Source organism: Leguminivora glycinivorella, chromosome 3, assembly GCF_023078275.1.
Source record: "Leguminivora glycinivorella isolate SPB_JAAS2020 chromosome 3, LegGlyc_1.1, whole genome shotgun sequence".
Taxonomy (NCBI): domain Eukaryota; kingdom Metazoa; phylum Arthropoda; class Insecta; order Lepidoptera; family Tortricidae; genus Leguminivora; species Leguminivora glycinivorella.
Window position 1 is genome coordinate 18424960 of NC_062973.1, and position 24860 is coordinate 18449819.

Sequence of the window (24860 nt, forward strand, 5' to 3'; positions counted from 1 at the left end):
TCGCCGCACGAAAACCCTAACTTCTTTTCAATAAGTACAACGGTGGTATTTCTTTCTTCGCCCCTCGTCGTCCACGATTTGTAAGCGTGTCGACGCTAGCCCGCAAAGTGGGTTGCCTATTTTCGCTTTTCAGGGTCACAAGAATACCTAACCTTACTTAGTTTGGATACTTAATTGGTGTTTCTATTTTGCGGGGGGCTGCGCCCCCGAGCCCCCCCCTTTATTTTCGATCTTAAACTTCGCAAGTAAACCCTAACCTAACTTATTTTCAATACGTACTACGTGGTATTTCTTTTTGGAGCCCCTCTTGTGGGTGCTTCTCCCCTCATCGTCCATTTTGGTTTTGTTATCAATTTTCGATTTGTAAGGGTGTCGACGCTAGCCCGCGAAGTGGGCTGCCTATTTTCGCTTTTCAGGGTCACAAGAAAACCCTAACCTTACTTAGTTTGGATACTTAATCGGTATTTCTATTTTGCGGGGGCTGCGCCCCCCGAGCCCCCCCTTATTTTCCCTCTTAAGGGTCGCAAGAAAACTTTAACCTTACTTAGTTTGGATACTATATTGATCTTTCTTTTTTGCGGGGGCTGCGCCCCCCGAGCCCCCCTTGTCTTCGCTCTTAAGCGTCGTAAAAAGACCCTAACCTAACTTATTTTCAATACCTACTACGTTGGTATTTCTTTTTGGATGGGGGGCTTCGCCCCCTAGCCCCCCTTGTGGATGCTTCGCCCCTCGTGGTCAATTTTGTTTTTCTTATCAATTTTGGATTTGTAAGCGTGTCGACGCCAGCCCGCGAAGTGGGTTGCCTATTTTCGCTTTTCAGGGTCACAAGAAAACCCTAACCTAAGCCCCCCCTTATTTTCGATCTTAAACTATGCAAGGAAACCCTAACCTAACTTATTTTCAATACGTACTACGTTGGTATTTCTTTTTGGCGGGGGGCTTCGCCCCCGAGCCCCCAATGTGGATGCTTCGCCCCTCGTGGTCCATTATGTTTTTCTTATCAATTTTGGATTTGTAAGCGTGTCGATGCTAGCCCGCGAAGTGGGTTGCCTATTTTCGCTTTTCAGGGTCACAAGAAAACCCTAACCTTACTTAGTTTGGATACTTAATCGGTATTTCTATTTTGCGGGGGGCTGCGCCCCCCGAGCCCCCCCTTATTTTCGATCTTAAACTTCGCAAGAAAACTCTAACCTAACTCATTTTCAATACGTACTACGTGGTATTTATTATTGGCGGGGGGCTTCGCCCCCCGAGCCCCCCTTGTGGGTGCTTCCCCCTCGTCGTCCATTTTGGTTTTGTTATCAGTTTTTGTTTTGGAAACGTGTAGACGGTAGCCCGCGAAGTGGGTTTCCTATTTTCGCTTTTAAGGGTCACAAGAAAACCCTAACCCAATTATTTTAAATACTACGATGCATCGCCAACTCACTAATTCAATCTATTTGAAAGTGGCAGCACATAACACTTAAATTCGCACCGTTTAGTACAAACCACGGTGGTGCAGTGTCATTCATGGTACATTTTTGCCCTCACGCTAGTCATATTTCTAGGTTCGATTCCCGGCAAATGCAAAACTTTTTGTATTTTTATTTTTATTATTTTTCTTCTTGTTGCCGACAGCTATCATAATTATGTTACGAAGTTTCACTTATGCCGCGCGGAGGGACTCCACGCTCAAATTTTTAATGTTTGCGTCCGTTTTCTTTAGTCAAACCAGAGAGTAGAGTAGTAGATAGAGTTTTAGTCAGACGAAGTTATATAGGTCTTTGGTCAAACACATTTTTTTTTGATTTTTCCGAGGTAAGTTTTTATCTTCTGTTTATCGCCATCTGTGAGAATATTGTGGCGTGACGTTGTAGGAGAGGCATCGTAATTATTTCAGCTCATCCTTTCTATATCAAATTAGTTAGTACTTATTTTTGTCATCTTCGGCACTACATTTATTTATAAATCATAAGTTTTTTTTTGTACTTCAAAATTATTAAACACTGGATCATAAAAAATAAATATAAATAGTCTCGTTACATAATTAAATTTTACGAGAATCGGTTGAATAGAGGAAAATATACGGACATAAAAATGCAAATTTCGATCATCAAGCAAACAGGATTTTACTTTCTACTGAAAAAAAAATGATTATATGTATATAATATGTATATATCGCTTAGTTGGTTAAAATATAATTATTAATATAAAATTGAAATGCAAAAAAAAAATACAAAAATTATGGCACCTGGAGGATTTGAACGCAGAACTTGGTGATTAGAAATTTGAAAAAAAGCACGGTGACTTACCACTGAGCCGCCCTAACACATACGTAGATTGGCGAAATTAAAATGCTTATTCTCATGCAAAATTACATATTTTTACATCTACCGTCTAAACCTGTGTTCTAAAACGTCTGATTTTTTGCCAAGCACTCTATATACATGCATCTAAAAGACAAGACTTTTAAGATATCGATACGGCCAAAAGTTAAGGCGTGAGGCCCCATGACTTTGTAATTTTTTACAATTTCCAAAATCTGGGACGACAAAAAAATTTTATTGAGTCATAGAATCTGGTCACAAAATTTCACGCGAATCGGTTGGGAAATGCGAGCTGTAGAGCGAGACATCCGGACATACAAAAGCAAACTGCTTGAGTTAAAACGTAGCCCTTGCTTCGCTGCGGTCAATTAAAAAAAATATATTTTGAAGAATGTTCGATTGGACATTGATATTTATAAAACATGGGTATTTCCTGCTCAACTCAAATGATTTATTTTGGTCGTTTAATCATTCCATTTACCCTCAACTGGTTTAAGGAGACTTTTGAGAGTAAATTTGGTTGAGGTACATTTAAATAGATACAGAGTATTTAGTAGTTTTTTTTTATACCAAATGTAAGTTATTTAGTTTTAGAGTTATTTAGCTTTTTTAGATTTAATTCAGTTTTATTTGTAGGCTAATTTGTACCTGTTTTAATTTATAATACATGAAAAATTAAAATGAAAATTTGAAGAATACAACAGAACTACACGCAAGCATGTAACATCGCCATAGACAGCACAATAGGCATCACCCGAGCCCTGAGTCAGAATGATAAATACGTCAGATACCCGACCCACAAAGGGCAAAGGTAGAACGATTCTAACAAATCATTCACACACAAGGAGAACTCTATTACGTAAACTAACTTTGAAACGAGATATTCGTACGGTTTTGCTAGTGAAGTAACAGGATCAGAGAAAGATACCTAATGCTATTGTATGCATGTTATTTAAAAGATAAACCTTGTTCAATATATGCCCTGCCTACCCTATTTGAGAATAAAGGCGAGAGTACAGACTATATTTTATGTAGTTATGTACGTAAAAACCTTTACGGGTAAGTGTGTTATAAGGAGAAGTGTGTCTGGCCTTCACATTTAACATTTTTACCCATTGTCACTGGTGTTTTTGCGAGTTCATACTTTTTTTACTTGCTTCTCACAATTAGTGGGAAACGTATGATCTCTCAATAAACACTGATCATGCATTGATTTAAGCAGGCCAAATGTGAAAGCCAGACACACTTCTCCCTTATGACACTTTAAAAAGGAAGTGTAGAAGTTTCTCCTATAGTCGAGTCGAGACCAAGAGATGGCAGTAAAAGTACTGTGACTACATTTTGCAATAAACCTCTAAATTAGTCCATTTCCTGAAACAATTACATATGAAGTCTCTGGTACCGATTTGCCACCGTGTAGTATAAGGAACAGGAATGACAGGATACCAGGAAAGGGATCATCCACATATTACGTCACACCAAATTTCAGGTTTTTGGACCCCTCCCCCCCCTATGTCACGCTTTTTTGTATCCCTTTAACAGGGATTGTCACATTTAGTATGACCCCCCCCCCCCTTACACTGTGACGTAATATATGGATGACGCCAAATTCGTATTTTTGTGTCTTTTACCTTAATTTATTAACCACATTCCAGTTTATATTTTTAAGGCTTCTAACATAAATGCACCTTCTTATTTTGCCTATTCATAATTATTCTCATAAATATCGGCATACTTGTACAAATACAAATACAAGTAATATTCGAGTTTACTCTACGAGACTCTAAGAGATAAAGGTTCCAAATACAAAATCGGAAAAAAATGCCTGTGTTTTAGTTTTGTTTAAGCAATAGGTACCTACATTGAGACAAAGGGTAATAATTCCTATGGAATAATCTACCAACTCCTGCAAAAACATTCGATACATACTAACGTATCCAATTTAACTGCGGAGTACATGTAACACACACCACAAACTCGGAAGCCCTTGAAACTGTTGGTTTAGTTCCACGAGACCACTTCAAATCTACCATGTTTACTTACAATACGTATGATACAATAATAAATAGGCTATGCAAATTTGAACTTTGAGCGTTGCTCGATTGGTTCAAATTGTTTACGCTGGTCAACAACAGTATTACCATGCATTATTAATTAAGCTGCACTATGTGCAGTCGATTGGCACGGTGAGGTTATTAGGATTAACGAGGTCAATTGGTCTGATGACATATTTTGAAGTCCCCTTTAATATTCACGATACACTTTTATTGTTTCCGGATCAATGCAATCATCATCCTCCTTCCGTTATCCCGGCATTTGCCACGGCTCATGGGAGCCTGGGGTCCGCTTTGACAACTGATCCCAAGATTTGGCGTAGGCACTAGTTTTTACGAAAGCGACTGCCATCTGACCTTCCAACCCGAAGGGTAACTAGGCCTTATTGGAATTAGTCCGGTTTCCTCACGATGTTTTCCTTCACCGAAAAGCGACTGGCAAATATCAAATGACATTTCGCACATAAATTCAGAAAAACTCATTGGTGACTCACGAGTGAACCCGCGAATCAGTACTATATTTCAACTATACTCATGTCATTCATTAATAAAGATCGTTATCAGCGTGCTGTATTGGTGGCAGAGTATGGTTGACAAAAAAACAAATACACAAGTATTTAAAACACTACATATACTTAACAAATTATGAAATATATACATATTTATAATTACTTAGCCAAATTACATTGAATAAATAACTAAAATTTGTTCAACATATTTGGCTGTCAGTCGTTCACGTCGATTAGAAAAAATCCATTTTAAATAACTAAATGACCTTTCTACGTTGACAGAAGTTACAAGAAGGTTGTTATAAAATCTAGGTATTGTGTCATATCCATACTGTGAATTAAGATACTGGGATTATTCGTGCACTTTATTACACTCCTCCGTGCTCGTCTTACTTCGTGCACTACTTTTGACTTGAACTACTTGAATAACAATTCTAGATAATTAGTCGTATCTAGAGTGCATTTGATTATTTGGATTTAAATAATATAATTACACTTCGCGTAATGTATTTTTAATTTTTTATGGCATACATAATTAATGTCATTTGACGTATATTGTTTTAAAAATATAGGTGTAATCCTAAGAAGGTAAGTATTTATTTTGTAGTTAAGAACAAAGTGAATATTTAAATGTATTTGTTTTTTTTTGCCAACCGTACCACTTGCCACGAAAAGTGCACTGATAACCTGATAAATACTAGTAAATAAGTGGTATTTATGTATATATTTTCTCAGAAACGTTCGTATTTGTCGTGTTAGTTGGTCCACCAAGTACAAGTACTAAGTTCTTTTACTGATTCGGCTGAAATTGAATAACACTTTTTTATTTCAAATTTCAAAGAATATTATTTGCTAAAGTAACATTTACACTGGTAGGACAGTAAAAAATCGCTGACCATTTATTTAGCTTGACCTGTGGTTGGACACAGTCTCGATCAGGCCATTCCGGTTCCCTTCGGCTCGCATTGCAACGTAGCGATTATTACTTGATTTTTGACAACCCTAAGGAGTCGATGGGACCGTGCCATGCATCAGAATGGGGCAAGATATGTTGAAAACCGTATCAAAGATTACAGATCACTTACCTATTTTGGCATGGGTGCAAGTGAACGAGATGACGCACGTCAGTGTCAGCACGAGGTGCGCGGTCTTCATAGTGAGACGCTAGGTCACTCGCATTTTCACTGCCACGTCAATCAGTACCTGGGAAATACAAATTAGTAATGAATGCCAAAAAAATAGTATGATAGAAATAAAACTTACAAAAGGCACTAAATATTAAATAATAAATATAATAAATTTATTATTCGTATAGTCCAGTGCTGGGAAAACTTTTTCCATTAGGTGTCATGGAGGAATTTTAGAGGAGATTAACAAATTTTTACTACAGTGCTGCCATATGACTCACTATTTTAAAGGACTGTTTTAGAGGAACAGGGTGCGTATCCGAATGGCACAAACGCTCACGAAACGCTCACAAAATGAAACGCTCGTAGATATATCTCTATCGCTCTTAAGTATTGGCGCGACAGAGCCAAACTACCTTTCGCGGCGTTTCGTTTTCGTTTCGCGTCGTAGAAATGCCATTCGGCTACGGGGCCTGATATAATCCTTTCGCGGGTCGCGTATGGCCAACGGGCCGTACTTTGGTATAGTCAAAACTGATATTCAAATGTTTTCATCCTAAGTATGTTCATCCTAAGTTTTCACCCTAGCTAGAGACGGCATTATATTATGCGCAATGTTTACACGCATTGTTACTTTAACAATTCTCTTCCGTATGCTCTATAGTCTATGGTATTGTATTGTTTTGGGTTAAACTAATAATAACACTTGTGTACCCCTTACATTTCACAAAGTGTCAATAGGGGACACGTGTAGCTGTAGAACTTAGTTTTCCTTGTTAAAATTTACACACCAATTTGTTTACTAAAACTAACTTTATATTTACATACATACATACAATCACGCCTGTATCCCATTAAAGGGGTAGGCAGAACGGTTTACTGACGATTCGCCAAAAAACGTTTCCCAAAGTTTCACATTCCAAACTATTATTCCCAAATTATCATTTCCCAAATAAACGTTTGGCAAAACAACTTATCGCAAATTGACATTTAGCAAAACTTTTTTTGGCAAGTATTTGTTTCCCAAAATATTTACTTGGTCAAATCTTATTTTACCAAATATTATTTAGTCAAATGTATTGTTAGGCAAAATTTCCATTTCCCAATATATTGTAGTTAAATGGCGCACTAGAAATTTGTTTGTTGATTTTATACTTTGTGTCCAACATTTGTGTGAAATAATGTGTATGTCGTACTTTTTTTCCTCCTGCTGCAAATGTCAAGGATGACATTTCACTTACATGTCCGGATACATTTTATTAAAAAGGAACCTGACGTTTTCAAGACCATTATGTTCTATTAATTTTTTATTACATTAAAAAGTCATTTGCTCACTGTCAACCTAACACGCTCCTCCTCGCTTCGCTCGTCGTCGCACCTAAACTGACTCTGTCACACACGAATTTTTTGATACAATACTAATAACATTATTACATTATATTTATGCCTTATAATATTTATTGTCAAACGTGGACGTGGTTTTGCATGGTATAATTTGAAGAAATATTTTTTGACAAAAAAAATAGTTGACAAAATAATTTAGTCCAGTAATTAATTTGACAAAAATAAAGTTGAACAAACTTTTCTTATCCAGCTGAAGCACTTGGGAATAAAACAGTAAAAAAGTTTGGGAAATTATAATTTGACAGATTTTAAGTTTGTCAAATGTTAATATGGGTAGTTGGCAAAATTTGTTTGAGAAATGAAATTTGACAAAAAAATCTTCGGTAAATTAAATACCTAAATATTTTCGAAATTTGCGATGTGATATTTTGACCAAACATGTTTTTGGGATATAAGTTTTGCCATTTAAAACGTTTGCGAAATAAAGTTTTGTCTAAATAAAATTTGACTAAGTAAAATTGTGCCAAATGATAATTTGACCAAACAAATTCATTGCGAAACATACCTTTGCCAAACAATAATTTGGGAAATGAAACTTTTGCGATATAATTATTGGGAAATGAAATTTGACGAAACGTTTTTCGGCGAAACGGCAGGACACCAGGCAGAACACATGAAACTACTAAAGCTTCAGTGCCACTCTTGGCAAATAAGGGGTTGAAAGAAAACGAAACTGTGACATTGCAGTGACAGGTTGCCAGCCTCTCGCCTACGCCACAATTTAACCCATATCCCATAGTCGCCTTCTACGACACCCACGGGAAGAAAGGGAGTGGTGAAATTCTTAACCCGTCACCACACAGGCAACTAACTACTAACTTTATCTGATTCTGAATTCTACTTTTCACAAACAATTAAATACACATTTGATATCCTACTCGTGAAATCAAAAAATCAACAAAGGGAAAAAGTTGCATGCAAAACTTAAACCACGTTAAACTTTCAAGTATGAGTGCATGTTTATACAACGATTCTGAAAACTCGTAACGTTTTAAAAGTTCTAAAACGATATTTTACTGGGTTTAGTTGAGAGAATGTGCCCCAGAAAATACGGCTCGCTTGGAACTCAACGCGGCAACAAAATTAAATAAATTACACGAGCACTTGTCCGAGGTAAACTCATTTGGAAGAGGAAACAACTGCCCTTTAAGAAGAACAGTAGATTTTGTCACAAGGGAGCATTACGGTGAGGGTGTTTATTGAATCCTGAACGAAATGTCACTATGATCCCTTCTAGCAGGGAGGAAAAGTGCTAGTTTACTCCCTCATAGAAAAAATCTTCCTCATAAAAATTGTAATCCTATCACTCTTTTTTTAGAGGTTTTGTAGAGGTTATCGTCCTGTGATTTCATTCTCCCATCTACCTGCCAGCGTAATCAGGTCTAAACAAACTTCATACATGTTAACCTTATTATACTAACGAGGCATTATGTAGCTCGCAGCACAAATCTCAATTATCACACTAATGCCGCATACAGTATGCGGTACATATAGTATTTACAAACATTCCTAAAAGCCAGTGTTATTTCCCAAAGTATTGTTTGGCAAATATATGTTTCGCAATTAATTTGTTTGGTCAAATTATCATTTGGCACAATTTTACTTAGTCAAATTTTATTTACACAAAACTTTATTTTGCAAACGTTTTTAATGGCAAAACTTATATTCCAAAAACATGTTTGGTCAAAATTTCACATCGCAAATTTCGAAAATATTTAGGCATTTGTATTTTCATTTCTACGGGATCGTATTTTACCGAAGATTTTTTTGCCAAATTTAACATAAAATCTGTCAAATGAAAATTTCAGTCTTATTCCCTAGTGCTTCAGTTGGACAAGAAAAGGTTACTCGTCTTTATTTTTGTCAAATTAATTACTAGACAAGATTATTTTGTCAACTATTTTTTTTTGTCAAAAAATGTTTCTACAAATTACACCATGCAAAGCCACATTTGACAATAAATATTACAGGGCATAAATGTAATGTAATAATTTTATTAGTATTGTAACAGAAAATTCGTGTGTGACAAAGTCAGTTTAGGTGCGACGACGAGCGAAGCGAGGAGGAGCGTGTTAGGTTGACAATGAGCAAACCGGAGATGACTTTTTAAAGTAATTAAAAATTAATTGAACATAATGGTCTTGAAAACATAAGGTTTCTTTTTAATAAAATGTATCCGGACATGTAAGTGAAAATGTCATCCTTGACATTTGCAGCAGGAGGAAAAAAAGTACGACACACAAATCTTGGGCACAAAGTATAAAACCAACCAACAAATTTCCAGTGCGCCATTTAATTACAATATATTGGGAAATGGAATTTTTTCCTAACAATACCTTTGACTAAATAATATTTGGTAAAATGAAATTTGACCAAGTAAATATTTTGGGAAACAAATACTTGCCAAAAAAAAGTTTTTCTAAATGTCAATTTGCGATAAGTTGTTTTGCCAAACGTTTATTTGGGAAATGATAATTTGGGAATAATAGTTTGGGATGTGAAACTTTGGGAAACATTTTTTGGCGAATCGTCAGTAAACCTTATTTTACACATTATTTATAATCTAAAAAAGTTGGATTTTTGCGCAATTTTATTTGGAACTTAGTGTCGTAAACTGTCAATAAATAGGTACAACCTAGACACTTGAAGGTTGATATGACACTTATGAGTGAAATGGAAATTATTAATAAGCAGTTAAGTATATTATAAATGCATGCACGTTTCTTAGAAATAAACAGATTAAATTTTAATTTTTTTTTTTTAATTATTAGAGACCTATTCTCGCAAATCTACATGATTCTTGCTTCTCAATCGGAAGCTGCACAAAACGAGAAAGCGGTAAAATAAATAAAATTAATCTTATTAAAACATAATTAACTACCAATCCGATAGTCAAAGTTAAAAAAACTGAGTAAAGCTCTAAGCAAACTATGCTATTGCAACCGCCACCAGTCACCTATATTTCAAAGTGTCATCCTTTACCTGCCACCTGACAGGTTTATATGGAAGCCACCGCGCAGTGAATGAAGCAAACAGTCGTCACACCCAGATTGAATGCAAACTACGCGGAGCGACGGAAATGACACATAGCGAGCGTTGTACATATCGCTTGCCCATCAGAGTTCATTGGACAAACCAAGTAAAGTACGGTCGATGCCTTGGTTTTTTACTCCATAATATTGTTGAATAAAAGGTACATTACATTAAACTTCCTACATTAATTAAACTACACCTAAGTAATATGTTTCAAGTAGTTTATGTTCGAGCCCTAGAGGTCAGATATGACTCAGGTAATGAATATTTTGTAAGAAGCAGCATTTACCGGCGCCATTACTTCCAACCATCTGTTTAAAAAAAAAATACTTACATATTTATTACATTGTTATATGAACCCAATGTGAACCTTCTAAAAAACTAGTACTACAGAATTACTACATGAGTATACCCCAAAACGCAGTATAGACAATAATACGAGTACATGATCATAATATGCTGAATCAAAAAGTTATGGCTCTAGATGGCAGATTTATACTTCTGAAATGTAGTCGCAAGCTTGTCCTCGCTCGGTAAATGTGAATAGGAGGCCAGGTGACAGGCGCTTATAAAACTGGGCTGGGCTGCCGGACTAGCCGAAGTGACGATCGTTAATGTTACTTGACGACCGAAACGCAGTCTGGCTCTGTCGCGCCACTTCAGAAGAGCGAGCATACGAAGCCCTTCCGAAGCGTAAGCGATTGTGACGTTGAACAGGTACTCTGGGAATGTACAGAGTTCGCAACTCAGTTTAATTCAGATGACCTAGCTTGGAAGTTTAGCAATAAGTATTATCTGCTGTGTGACATACCTACTGTGCTTTGATATTTGAAGTTCCACCACTGTGGGATGTGGTATGGATGTGAATAATTTTAATAACAGCCAATTAAAATATTGCTACTCCCTGTTTTGGGTGCTTTGACAACCGTTTTGTAATTGATTAATTGAGCATGATCATTCAAGCCATTGAGTTACTGCCTAAATAAATAGAGTAATTGAATTTGGTCATTGAATTCAAATGAATAATTTTATTGATTTTGACGAGTAGGACACAAATCTTTGTGTGAGTTAGTCACTAATGAGGTGCAAAAATAGTAAAGTTGTCAGTTACAAATGCTACAATAATGTGACATGTACACAATACTACCTACACTACCATTACATTTTGAAACAAAAACAATAACAATTTTATTCTACCAAACATTTTTTTTGTTTTTTATTGAACACGAACTTTATACTTTCACTTCGAATAACATTAACAGTACAAAACATCATGTAAAACAACGCATTGCGACAGACGATCAGGTTAAATTCATTTTTAATGAATTCAATGACACACGCTTTACTATTATTAGTCACATTACGTATTAAGAAAGATCAATAATATCCAGTGATCGGACTCTTGGCATCATTCCTAGCAACATAATGTTCATTAAGTATATCGAAAACGTCATACAAATGACACCTAATTTTTCGATCTCCATGTCAAAAAAAAAACACAAAAATACCAGCCTCGTAACATACATTTCATATTCAAGACATACGAGGGTATTTTTAGCCACCCCTTTTATTTCCTTTAAGGGAATCACTGCGTCAGTGATATATGCCACGGAAATGAGGGCCGCGCCCGTAATGACGATAAATGGTCACTGCAGACACACTACATATAATCATTTGCTATCATAATAAATAATAATGTCACGCGCAGTGACTTGATATTTGTGAATATAGTGTGGATTCGGCCAAGCGGAGCTGCCGACACACCTGTGAACGACAGTTACTATTATCAAAGGTACCTAATATAAGATAAAGAAATTCTAAGAAAAAACGTCCGTAAAGTTAAGTACTTAAATATTTTATAACATACCTCTCTATTAATGACAACTTTTATGATAGTTGTCTCTCAACTATTGACTGCCATATGGTATCCAATCAATCCTGTGAGTATGTCGTTATATGAAAGTTATTTATGCCACCCTCTCGTTCGAGCTATATAAAGGTTTTCAATAGATCCTCCTTTCTCCCTCTCTTGCCATGGTTGGACCAAGGCCTGTTAACTCTCTTAGTAAGATAATACTCCTTGTAATGTACGAACCTTCAACAACCATTTGTTGTAATACAATACAACAAATGGTTGTTGAAGGTTCGCTTCGCGGAGGAAAAGTGTCATGCTAGTCTAGCTAGAACTATAACTGTGAAGTAAATAGTAAATTAGCAATTGGAAGATCCATGGGAGATGTAGGTAAACTTTCATGTGAAACGTGTAGTGTTGCGGAAAGTTCTATTTCGTTATTTGTATTAGTGAAATATTTTGCTTAATACTCTTTAAATAAAGTGGCAGATTATAACGTTCGTCGGTGCTTCAGTGTATGTCTAAAGCATGTATTTATGAATAAAAAAAAATATGTAAACATAAATAAATAATAATATGCCTTTTATTTCATTACAGCAAAAACTAAAGTAACCCACAAATTATGTTTACCAATAGAATTAGTGGCGGAACCAGGAGCGGATCCAGCTTCGTGTCCAGGGGGGGGTCACGTGGTCTATTTGTATGGCCAACCTAGGCTTCCGGGAGGGGGGGGGGTTGTCATGATATGACACCCCCCCTTGGATCCGCGCATGTGCTAAACCGGTTGTCAATCTTAGTTCAGTTTTTTTGTATTAAGTTGGCGTTCTTCTCCTAGTGAGTATTATATTCTTTGGTTTGGACAGGTTATGTGCCCGTTTGACAGGGTATGCAAAAGCTCTCCACTATCACGGCAGCTATATTTAAACCATGCCAGAACTTTAAAAGCCTGTCATTGCTCTAATAGATGTATGCTAATTTCGATATATTTTTGTGGCCATGACGGTTTATAAAAATAAATAAAATACATTACGCATACGCTTACGCCAGTCTACCAGACATTAATACTTAATAATCGGCATTAACATAATGATGATTACATATTATAAATAGATATCCTTGAATTTGTCATACCTACATTTTCATTTGAGATCCTTAATCTTCAGTAAATACGCGACAACGACACCAAACAAATTATCAAAATGGAAGCTTTTCATTATAGGTATTTAAATGACTAATGGAAAATGTAACTTGTCACATAAATTGGAAATGTATGTAAATGTAGGTTTTGGTAAATTTTGGTAAAAGTTCTCAGCGTTCGGAAGCTTTACTTATTAAGAGTGGTGTTGTTCGTACATAAAAAAGTACTAATCAGCTGACTACAATATACTACTTCAAAATCGTATATTTAAAATTCCCGTTACAACTTCCAAAACCACATTTGCTCATCATTTTTCAACCTTCTTATACCCCCGAATTTATAATCGACTTGTTAGGCTTCACAACTTTAAAGAACACTCTGTTTACGAGGTAAAAAAACTGTTATCAAAGAACTTAATGCATTTATCATATAATGACACAGAAAATCTAATCAAGATACCATATTAAAAAAGTAAAATCACAATAAACAGAAACACACACAACCTCACGCACACACACACACACACACACACACACACACACACACACACAAACAGGATATATGCTTAAATAAGTGAAAAAAGCTGTTATGTTATTTTAAATTTATATTCCAAGAAGAAAATTTAAGTTCCTTATTAGTAAGTACTTAATTATAGAAATGTCTATCTCTTACTCATTCATTTTAATCTTGTGTATTTATTTTTAATTGTAAACACTGTTTATCCTACGTCCACCACAGGACAGGCTATGCCTAGTGTGGGGACCAGACTAAAATGTAACTCACTGTGTTATTTAAATAAAAATAAATGTTTAAATGTTTAAATGTTTAAAATGGTAAATAACTTCATGGACACGCTGTTTACTTTCTCCATGTAATATCATCTTCCGTCCTTTAGTACCGTTTCGTAACTAAAAACTGGTAACCATTTTCGAAACGGGAAAAAAATCCCAATTCGTAACTGGCTTCGAATTGCGACTTTCGCATTACCGATTTGTAACCACGTTTAGTAACCAGCTTCGAAACGGGAAAAAGAATCCCCTGTTGTAACTGGTTACAAAATGCGAATATATCATTACCGATTCGTAGCCATGGTTGGTAACCAGCCTCCAAACGGGAAAAGAATTCTCGTATTGTAACTGGTTACAAAATGGGAATTTTGTGCCGTGATGAATAGATGATTTATTCGAATAATGCTGACATTGAGTCATTTTTTAGGGTTCCGTAGTCAACTAGGTTGACTAGGAACCCTTATAGTTTCGCTCTGTTCATCTGTCCGTATGTACACCGTCCTAGTTTCGATTTGGTAGAAACTCCGAACAGTAACTCGGGCCCAATACGTAACCAGCTACAAACAGGGAATTTTGTATTCCCGTTCTGTAGCCAGTTACAAAACTTAGTTACCAAACGGTACTACGCTGGCCCAATACGTAACCGGCTACAAACCGGGAATCTTGATTCTCAATTTGAAGCCATTTACAAAACTTAGTTACCAAACGGTACTACTCTGGCCCAATACGTAACCGGCTACAAAATGGGAATCAAGATTCCCGGTTTGTAGCCGGTTAAGAAATTTTGGCTACCAAACTGTACTAAACCTTTTCCGCGACGTTTAAGCTATTGAGTAAAGTATTCTAAAACGTCACTCATGGTACAGGCCCGGTTTAACCAGAAATGCCTATCTAAAACTATAGTAGAGTAATTCCCGAAAAGTTTGTACAGTCAACAACACATCTGTGAATACAAAGTGCCAAAAATATGTATACACACCTTAATGTACAGGCAATAAAGTTCTGTATACATATTGTTGGCACTTTGTCTGTATTCACAGCTGTGTTGTTGACTGTACATTGGGATCGTCTCCGATTTTGATAAAATTGGCAGACTGATAGAGTCCATGATGCTGAGCAAGATCGTGGATTTCCCAAAATGTCCAAAGGTAGTTTGTATGAAACCTTCCTCTTTTGTTAACCTACCAGATTTCTACCTATACATTTTCGGTAACAAACAAGGAAACCTTCATATAAATTACCTGGGACATTTTGGGAAACCTAGTGGATCTTAGACATCATGGACTCCCTACCAATTTTTATCAAAAACGGAGACGTGATTCAAATGTACAAACTTTTCGGAAATTGCAGGCTACGGCCGCTTCCACGGACCGAGAGCGGTAAAAATAATCGAAGAATAATCCGTTTACCGGAATTCGGCACCGAACTATCTTTATTGGGTTTCCGAGAGCGGATTTATTACGGCCCGGCTTACTTAACGCTCTTTGTGAGGTCATTGGCGTTGTGCCGGTACTTTGACATTGGGATGGTGATTATAATTATTTAGTTGCCAAGGACTGTCTCCATTCAAAGTCATGTGAACTTTCTTATACTTCAAAGTATAGCTTTGTGACATTGACAGTTGAAAATGAAAAAAAAAAAAGAAAGTGAAAAATATTTTATTAATAAAACAATGTAGGGGTAACAATTTATATAGGTTGGAGTCTTCTACCTGTGTCAGAAGACCCCGCTCTTCCATAACAACTTGTGTGTGTGTGTTTGCGCGCGTGTGTGTGTGTGTGTGTGTGTGTGTGTGTGTGTGTGTGTGTGTGTGTGTGTGTGTGTGTGTGTGTGTGTGTGTGTGTGTGTGTGTGTGTGTGTGTGTGTGTGTGTGTGTGTGTGTGTGTGTGTGTGTGTGTGTGTGTGTGTGTGTGTGTGTGTGTGTGTGTGTGTGTGTTGATTTTACATTTAAATAATCGAAGGGGGTAAATATCTAATTCAACTATTCTGTGGCTACTTCTGAGTTAATAAGTAACATTGTTACTCAGTATTACTCCTCGTTAAACAGGAAATTAACGGCAAAGTGACTCTGTCGGGCGACAATTGTCACTGTTTCGAAATTTGTCACTGCATAAGATATGGATCAGTTACGTCAGTGTCAAAATTCACGTTTCTTCAAACACAATCATATATTATATTTTGACATTGACGTACTCTTCCGTTTTATATCATACCTAGAGAGTAATTCTAACGTTCACTAAATATTAAAATTAAAAAAAGCCGTTAAATAGAGAAATCTATACTAGTTATTATTATGTTAGTACTACTAATGAGGCACATTATTTTTATTAACATAAATAAATTTATTTATTAACATAAATGTATAACAATACAATTACAGTGTCCCACAAAACAGTTTCCACGGTTTGACTGTGGGATCGTGCAGTTTCTACTCTCTTATAAAACAATCTATATCATTATAGTATATTATATAACGGTAACGTTATGAAGGCTATAAAAGTTGAGTACCGCGGTTAGGCCACGAAGGCTTGCCGAGTGGCCTAAGTAAGGTACGAGACTTTTATAGCCTTCATAATGTTACGATTGTATACTATACTTTTTCTACGACAGCCACATACATACTATTCGAGAATAATAAAATGGGTTAGTTACTTACTTCATATAATGAATGGGAATATTTGTGTGGATCGTCGTAGCATTGAGTATTCTGTCCACAATGTTGATGGCGAGAACTTGTTGCACAATTCTTCAAAATATGCCAACAACGCCGTTTCAGAGAAAGTTGAAACATTTTTTTGCAATTTCCATGTCAAAACAATCATAACATTTTTGGTACGCTTTATCTGACTTTTCATGTAAGAAATTGTCAGTCACTTTGAGCGCCCATAGCCTTGATTTCTTCGGAAGTGCATTTTTCACCAGAATCACTCATAATTACTTATATTTTTGCACAATAACGTCGAATTAAAACAAACTGCACACCACCGAAATAGTTCAAATAGTTTCTTATAGTTCAAATTTAAATGTCGAATGTAAAATTATTGGATAAACTTATGATTTTTACCTTTGTTTTGCAATATCTAATATGTAAAACGCATTTAAGTTTATTTTTTCATCTTGATTTAAATTATGAACCTAAATATTATATTATTTATTAAAAGTTACTTATTACTGTAAATAAAAACATACCTGATAAATGGAAGTTGTGCTTTTAAAAAAAATTAACAGAACTCCTATATTCATATGATTACTGCTAGCAGTAATCCTATGAACCTATAGACAAATAGACTTTCTCATTGTTACTCAAATGAACTTAATTTGGATACCGCTGACAATAATCTAATTGACAGATTTAAGTGCTGGAGTAGAAAAAATACTTATGATAAACTATTCCTATACACAATTTATGAGGTAACTACGCAGCTTTTTACCAAATTTAACTTTGTTGGCTTCCTGTCTGGTGTCAGTGGGCAGGCTGTTGAGTATGTAGGGAAGGCGTTTGTGAAGACATCTATCGCCGTAGTAGTTAGTGACCCTGGGCACAACAAACTTGCCCGCAGACACCGACCTGGTTCCACAAACATCGTTAGAGTGTAACTGCTCTCGACTGCCATGGTTGTTGTACAAAATTAAATATTTATGCTTATGGCTCACCGGAAGAATATTACATATTTTGAACAAATTTCTGTAGTCTTTTTTATTTTTATCTTTACATAAAACATGGATGAGTAGGTAACTGTAACTTGATTTTTTACATTAAAAAAAACACGTCAATACATTTTATATCGAAAAGCTCTATCTAGGCTACAAAGTACCTACCTTACCTACCTTAACCGAAAACAAAGTAGGTACCTCAAGAATTAAGATCTAGAAAAAAAAATCTTAATATTAAACATCAAAGAGACTTGCCTCTCAAATTTAAAATTTATGCTTAAATCAGAAAATATATCAAATTTTAGCAATCACTGTTTTTTCCATTAAATTATAGATCTTACAGATTAAATAGAAAATTTAATATCAAATGAAACTCGATGTGCTCGCCAAATATGAGTGGTACTGCAATATAACAAATGTTTACTGCAGCGCCCCCTAGTGAGCTACCCCCGTAACATCTATCTTAGAACATGCACCAATCAACCACAAACCCATTACTGAAAATCGCATTAAAATCGGTCTAGTAGTTTAGGAGATCAGTAACATTCCTTTTCACAAACAAACGCACAATCTAAACGATATCTCCGTGATAATAAATGCCCTTACCTGGATTCGAACCCAGGACCGCGGCTGAGCAGGCAGGGTCACTAACCACTAGGAGAGAGCGGTCGTCAAAAATATGTACAGTCAACAACACAGCTGTGAATGCAAACAAATATATGTATACAGAAATTTATTGCCTGTACATTACGGCATGTATACATTAGGGTGGAGCGAAAAAACACTTTTCTGGAATTAGCAAACCTAATAGTTATCAATCAATGCCCCTTAGTCTATGAAGCCTTTGTGTACATTTTCAGCTTTTTAAATCAACATCTTCTGCCTCCGCATTAAGTTTGAAATTTTGAAAATCTCATACAAACCTGAAAATTTAACTTTTAGATAAAAAATGTTTTTCGGCAGTATTATGTTCAGGATACATTATTGATACATATTATTACAAGAAACTACCAAAAATTGCGAAAATAGCGTTAAAAATCGCCAATTTTCAGTATTTTAGCGGCTATTTTGGCGAACGTACTGAAACTAGACAAACTTTGGCGATTTTTGACGCCATTTTCGCAACTTTTTGTAGTTTCTCATAATGATATGTATTAATAACATATACTAAACATAATACTGCCGAATTTTTTTTTTATCTGAAAGTTGAATTTTTAGGTTTGTATGAGATTTTCAAAATTTCAACCCTAATGCGGAGGCAGAAATTGTTGATTTAAAAAGCCGAAAATTTGCACAAAGGCTTCATAGACTAAGGGGCATTGATTGATAACTATTAGGTTTGCTAATTCCAGAAAAGTGTTTTTTCGCTCCACCCTAGTATACATATTACTGGCACTTTGTCTGTATTCACAACTGTGTTGTTGACTGTACATAATATAAGCTAAACTCGAACTATAACTAAATATGCTCTCGCGAATGCGGCGTCTACAAAGGCTTAGTCGGGCTTATATTATCACAAGTGGATTTCACTTGATGCCTACTTATCCAGACACTAAGTTGGAGCTTTCCTTGTGTTTAGATGTTTATATTGTATTAGATAGATAGATAGATAGAATACTCTTTATTGGCACACCTCAGCAAGAGATACAGAAAAAAGATACAGCGGAGACAAAACAAATGATTATAAATAGAGGCAGACAACAGGCGGTCTTATCGCTAAAGAGCGATCTCTACCAGACAACCTTTGGGTAGCGGAAATAAAAAACATAATCAGAAAGAGTAGGTGCTTCGAAATGAAAAATCATACTTATTCTAATTTCCAACACACAAATTGAATAAACATACACATATAAGAGAATATAAATAGACTTACATAAACATACTTAAATAGTAATATACAGCAAGACAGATATATAGTAACAAACCAACAATATACAGCAATCATACCAACCACAGAGTAAAAATAGCAATACGATAATAGCAATGCTTAGTATTAAATGCTAAGTGAATCTTAAAATGAAGTTTTTAGAATTTGGGACCCCCAATTAGCGTAAGTTGTTAACAAAAATTAACTCACTGTCAGTTTTGTGACGATAATTAAGCATGAAATTTTAATAAAAATAGTGTTTTTGTGTTAATTACATAAACTTTAAGCCATAATCTACATTCAGAATGTGAAAAAAGTAAATTTTAGACAGAGTTAACTTTTGTTAACAACTTATGCTAATTGGGGGGACCCAAATTGTGTTTTAATTTATCGCCACTTTCATTTCCCCTGTTTCGACCTTAAATCTAATGCTACGTATGTCACCGGAATCGTCCTACTGTGTATCCTACCACTATTTATACTCTCGCATCGTCTACGCGGATTTTGATACAACAAACTCAAGCAGGAGTAGACCCGCTATAAACTATGTAGGTACATATTCTGATGTCTAAAGTAATCTTATAACATGCAGTAGAAAGATCGCTCCGAACAAGGCTTTTGCAAAACCATTCGCGCGTAACCTCATAAAAGTGTAGCGGCAATCCAGGGGCTTTATTCGACTCACATTAACTGTCAAAGTTGCATCATTTTAAAACAGTAAATAACGTATGTTGATTCAATCACGCCGTGATTCGATAAACTACTTTGTTTTGTTACTATTATACCGTTTATAATATTTAGTCTGGTTTGGTTATCTCACCGGATCTCATTGTTGAACATAATTATTGTAAGTCATAATATTTTAATGACAATATGACTTCCAATAATCTGACTATCACATATTAATCACAAGTCTGAAACCGTTAACTTCCAGGGTTTTTGTGAAGGTCATCGATAGATAATGTCACAGTTTCGTTTTCTTTCAACCCCTTATTTGCCAAAAGTGGCACTGAAGCTTTACTAGTTTTATGTGTTCTGCCTACCCCTTTATGGGATACAGGCGTGATTGTATGTATGTTGTATGTATGTCATCGATAGTGTAACTAAACAACTTCATCTAGCTATAAATAGGAAACATTACAAGTAACAAATGGTTTAAATTGAGGATTAAATGTAACTTTGTATCTATTTATTCATATAAAAGTATGTCAGAATTCGAATGAATTAAATAATTACACAAAAATAATCAGCGTGTTATCGTCTATTGAAATTAGCGCCATCTTTCAGCAAATACTAAACATTAAGAACTACTGAGAGACGTACATGGGTGGCGAATAGTTAACGAAGTTATTGAACGGGCGAGCGATTGTAAAACAACTCCGCTAGATGGCGCTTGTTCAACAAAACACCTTATACAACGTGTATCTGCTAATACTCAAAACCTCACACTACACTTAGTAAAATAATTGCTAATTACCATCATGAACTATAAAACTGTTTATTTGTGTGCGTTACTGCGGCGACATAGGGATTACCAATAGACAGCTAAGATATCATTGTAAAGCACTTTGAGGTTTTGTCACGGTGGATTTCGCAATTGTAGTAGGCGGGTTTGAGCCAATATTAAGGGTGACAAAGGTTGTGATTAGATGCGAGTTTAGTTTGTAGTGACTTATGATAAACATTAAAATTAAAATGACAAACAACGTCAGGCTCGTAGCGGGAAGGAGAGTTCGCCCAGGAAACTGGCCAGTATTGACAACCCTAAATATTGAAAGGGGTGAGCAGCCTCTGACGGTGCAATGTGTACATTGTTGTGTTGCAGGTACGGTGGAATAGACTTGTAAAAAGATGATTAATCATGTTGATTTGAATGGAAATATTACTTCCATCGGGATATGGTTCAGTCGATTCTGCTCTCGATTCTGAATAGGCGGTTTTCATATTTTTAGTGTTAAATGGAACACGGTGTATTTCAAGTATTTCAACTATTGCGCAATGCAATAAGTAGTTTAATTAGGTATAAACAATGATATATCTGTCTCTCTCTAAGTCAGGTGTGGAAACACCTGTGATAGGAAGCATCTTTTGCTGAGAAAACGTGGACTTTAATTCGTAGAGCGTATGGGTGTAAACAAAGCACTTATGATCTTTTTATTTTGGATATCGGCGTGTCCAGATAAAATGTCTAGAAATAATTTCACAGGTGCGTGTCCAGAAAAAATGTCCAGATTCGTGTCCTATAAATAGCTCCGGGAGCATTGTTTTGATTCATTATTTTTCGAGCATCAGGGACCGACAGTCGACTCTGGCCTAAAGTGTAAATTGTTTTAAATAGCGGGGAACCTCTGCCCAAATTTCTAAGTGTTTGATTTTATTGTGAATAAAATCTATGTTTTATTCTCGTGAAGTCAGCATTTGGGATAAGTGCTTAGAGTTGTTTAGCTCTGGTACTAATGGGTAGTGATTTCTGCTAGTTTAAGTTATGTTTTACTAGAAGTATTGAAAGTTAGTGAGTGTTTATTTTATTCATGCCGTCTATTGTTTGGTTTTGCGGGGAACATATGTTCTTTTCAGAGCCTGATTTTGGATGGTAGATTCCGATTCGGTGGTGCAGGTTTATTGTCTTGTGCTATTGAGTTGGAATTTATGTGAGTGAAGTGAGCCGCTAACGATTCGGTTCTTCTTGTCAGAAGTTTCATTGTTATTGTGATAATCAAATTTAATGGTTAAAGTAAATAATACCTAATCAGTTCAAATTAAGTGAAGAATATTTAATTATAAAGCCAGATCGCTGCCCAGACAGACAGTTTGTTTAGCCTTGCATCGATTAACCTAGCGGCTGTTAAACTATTGATGCAAGGAGGTCCGTAGTTTTACCAATACAGAGGGTTAAATTGGCATTTTTCTCTTTACCAACATAGAAAAATGAAAATATCTCTCCCTCCCTGGTTCTTCAATGCCCAGCTGTTAGCCTAGAGCAAGGACATTATATGTGTCATTTGGAGTAATCCATGCTTGTTCAAAGCGGCAGTATTTGAAGACCTTGTATATTTATTGTCATAAGTATATATCATATACACAATAGGGAACTATCCTACCCGATTGCCTCCCTGTCCACGGACGCCTGCATCGGGGGGGATAAATACACAGACTTATAGGGTTTGCTTTCTTCAGTCTAGTCTGCTGAACTCTAGCGTAGTCAGTTTAGGTATACACCGCGTATGTCCTAAAACTCTGGGTCCATGGTGAGTACGAACAGAGTTTTTATCGTTTTAGAGTAGGGAACTTTCTGTCTAGTAGGGTAGAATCACACATATCGACAGGTAGGGAAATAAATAAAGTTCTGTATAAAAACCTATCTTATTTAATAACTAAAAATAAATTAAATTCTAGATCTAAAATCATTGTGAACAAAATTACTGGGTGTTAGAAGGTATTTTATAAATAATATCGTGTGTTTATTCTTGGTATAATGAAACTTCAATATCATATTTATTATCAAAGTGTGAAAAAGCTTTGAGTTATTACTGTTTAATTCATCTAAGTGTAATTTGTAATTGTGGTAGCAATTTCTGATTCTTCATGTGACAGCGATCATTGAGTGTTAGCTGGGGTTTGATTAGGGACCAGTGGCATGCGGGCGCCGTCCACTGATGGAAAGCCGAAAACTCCGAGGAGTGATTAAGCTTACTTTTCTTGGGTTTTCAATTGGAAGCTTCTTACTCGGTGTATCGTTGAAACAGTGAAAGGGTCGAGAAGTTATGGTCTATTAGCAGTATTGGGGAAAAGGGGGGTTTAGCTAGGGAAAATGAAACAAAATAAAAAGGGGGGTTAGTTCATAGATAGATAGCCCTTCTGGTTAGGCATAGGATTCTCAACAGAGCAGTTTGGTTGAGATGAGGAGTTTCAAACCACAACGCAAGCTTCGAGCCCAATTGAAACTACTAATAGGGCGTAGTGGATGATTACTAAAATATTTTTTATATTATTTATCATTTATAAACCAAAATTATGAATAAAATGTCTGGCGCCTATAGGTTTTTTCCTGTTCAAGTTCGTATGTTACTTTGCTCGCACATTTTTCACAGGCGTTACTTAGCGTTAACATAATCTCCACGTCTTTTGCCTATTTGTCCAAATTAATGTAATTTTCACAAAATTATGCTGAGTTTTAATTAGTGGGTTAAGTTATAATTAATCATATGAGTCCAATAGTCGTATCTACTTCGCATTAAAGAGTTTGGGTTGCTATGGTTCATATCGAGGGGTCCTTCTACTACCATTAGACGAACACAAGGCCAAATCTACGGGGTATTTTTAAAGGACGGTTAGTTATAAGTATGTTTAGTCAAGTAAGTAAGTAAATAAGTAGTTGGGTGCGGAAGTTCGGTACAATAGATCGGTCATCGTTAAATTAGGTTTCTGTTTATAACAATCCTAAAAAGTTACGCTTTTCTGAGAAAAACCAAATTATGACTAATGAAAATGCGCACAAAAAATATAATACGAGTATTATGAGTATAACTTTATGACAAATGATATTGACTCTAATCAGACTTGTCATTTAATTCTATAGATTTCAAATGTAAGGTTTGAGACCAATTCGCCTTGCTATTTTATCCACATCAACGTCAAGTAACCACGAAACGTTCAATTTGGCATGTCGAATAAAGCTCCAGCAAGATATTCAAATACCGGGCACAACAGTGTTCTAACGCAAACACGGGTAGTCGGGTAGCTACATGCACACAATGTTTATCGCTGCTTCATGCCGGCGTGCAAACATTGGCTGCAGGAAAGAGTGGTTCGGGGAAATGGTTCCGTCAATGACGTCACTCATGTCTGTCTAAACATCAGGGTAAGTGTGTCATGCGGTGAAGTGTGTCTGGCCTTCACATTTGGCGCGTTTTATCAATTATTTTTTATTACCATTACTTTAGACGTACCCGTACCAGGGGCGGCTCACTCCGCGATTGTATCGCCGCGGTACAAGTACATGCTGGCGGCCGCGAGTTCGCGGCCTAATCAGGGGTGGCGCGCGTTCTCACGGAACGCACGTTCGCACTTTCTATTGTTACTTTACGTCGCGAGTTTTTTTAAGGTTCATAATAATGCATAGTTAAAG

At 36.0% G+C, this 24860-nt stretch overlaps 1 protein-coding gene across 1 annotated transcript in view; it reads right to left on the reverse strand.

Annotated features, from left to right (window-relative positions):
- LOC125242722 (acid sphingomyelinase-like phosphodiesterase 3a) overlaps positions 1–24860 on the reverse strand; it is a 105726-nt gene that overhangs the window by 59333 nt on the left and 21533 nt on the right. Inside the window, exon 2 of the mRNA XM_048151633.1 lies at positions 5955–6072. Within this exon, the coding sequence (XP_048007590.1) occupies positions 5955–6024 (70 nt within the window). The 5' untranslated portion in view covers positions 6025–6072. The remainder of the gene's footprint in view (positions 1–5954; positions 6073–24860) is intronic.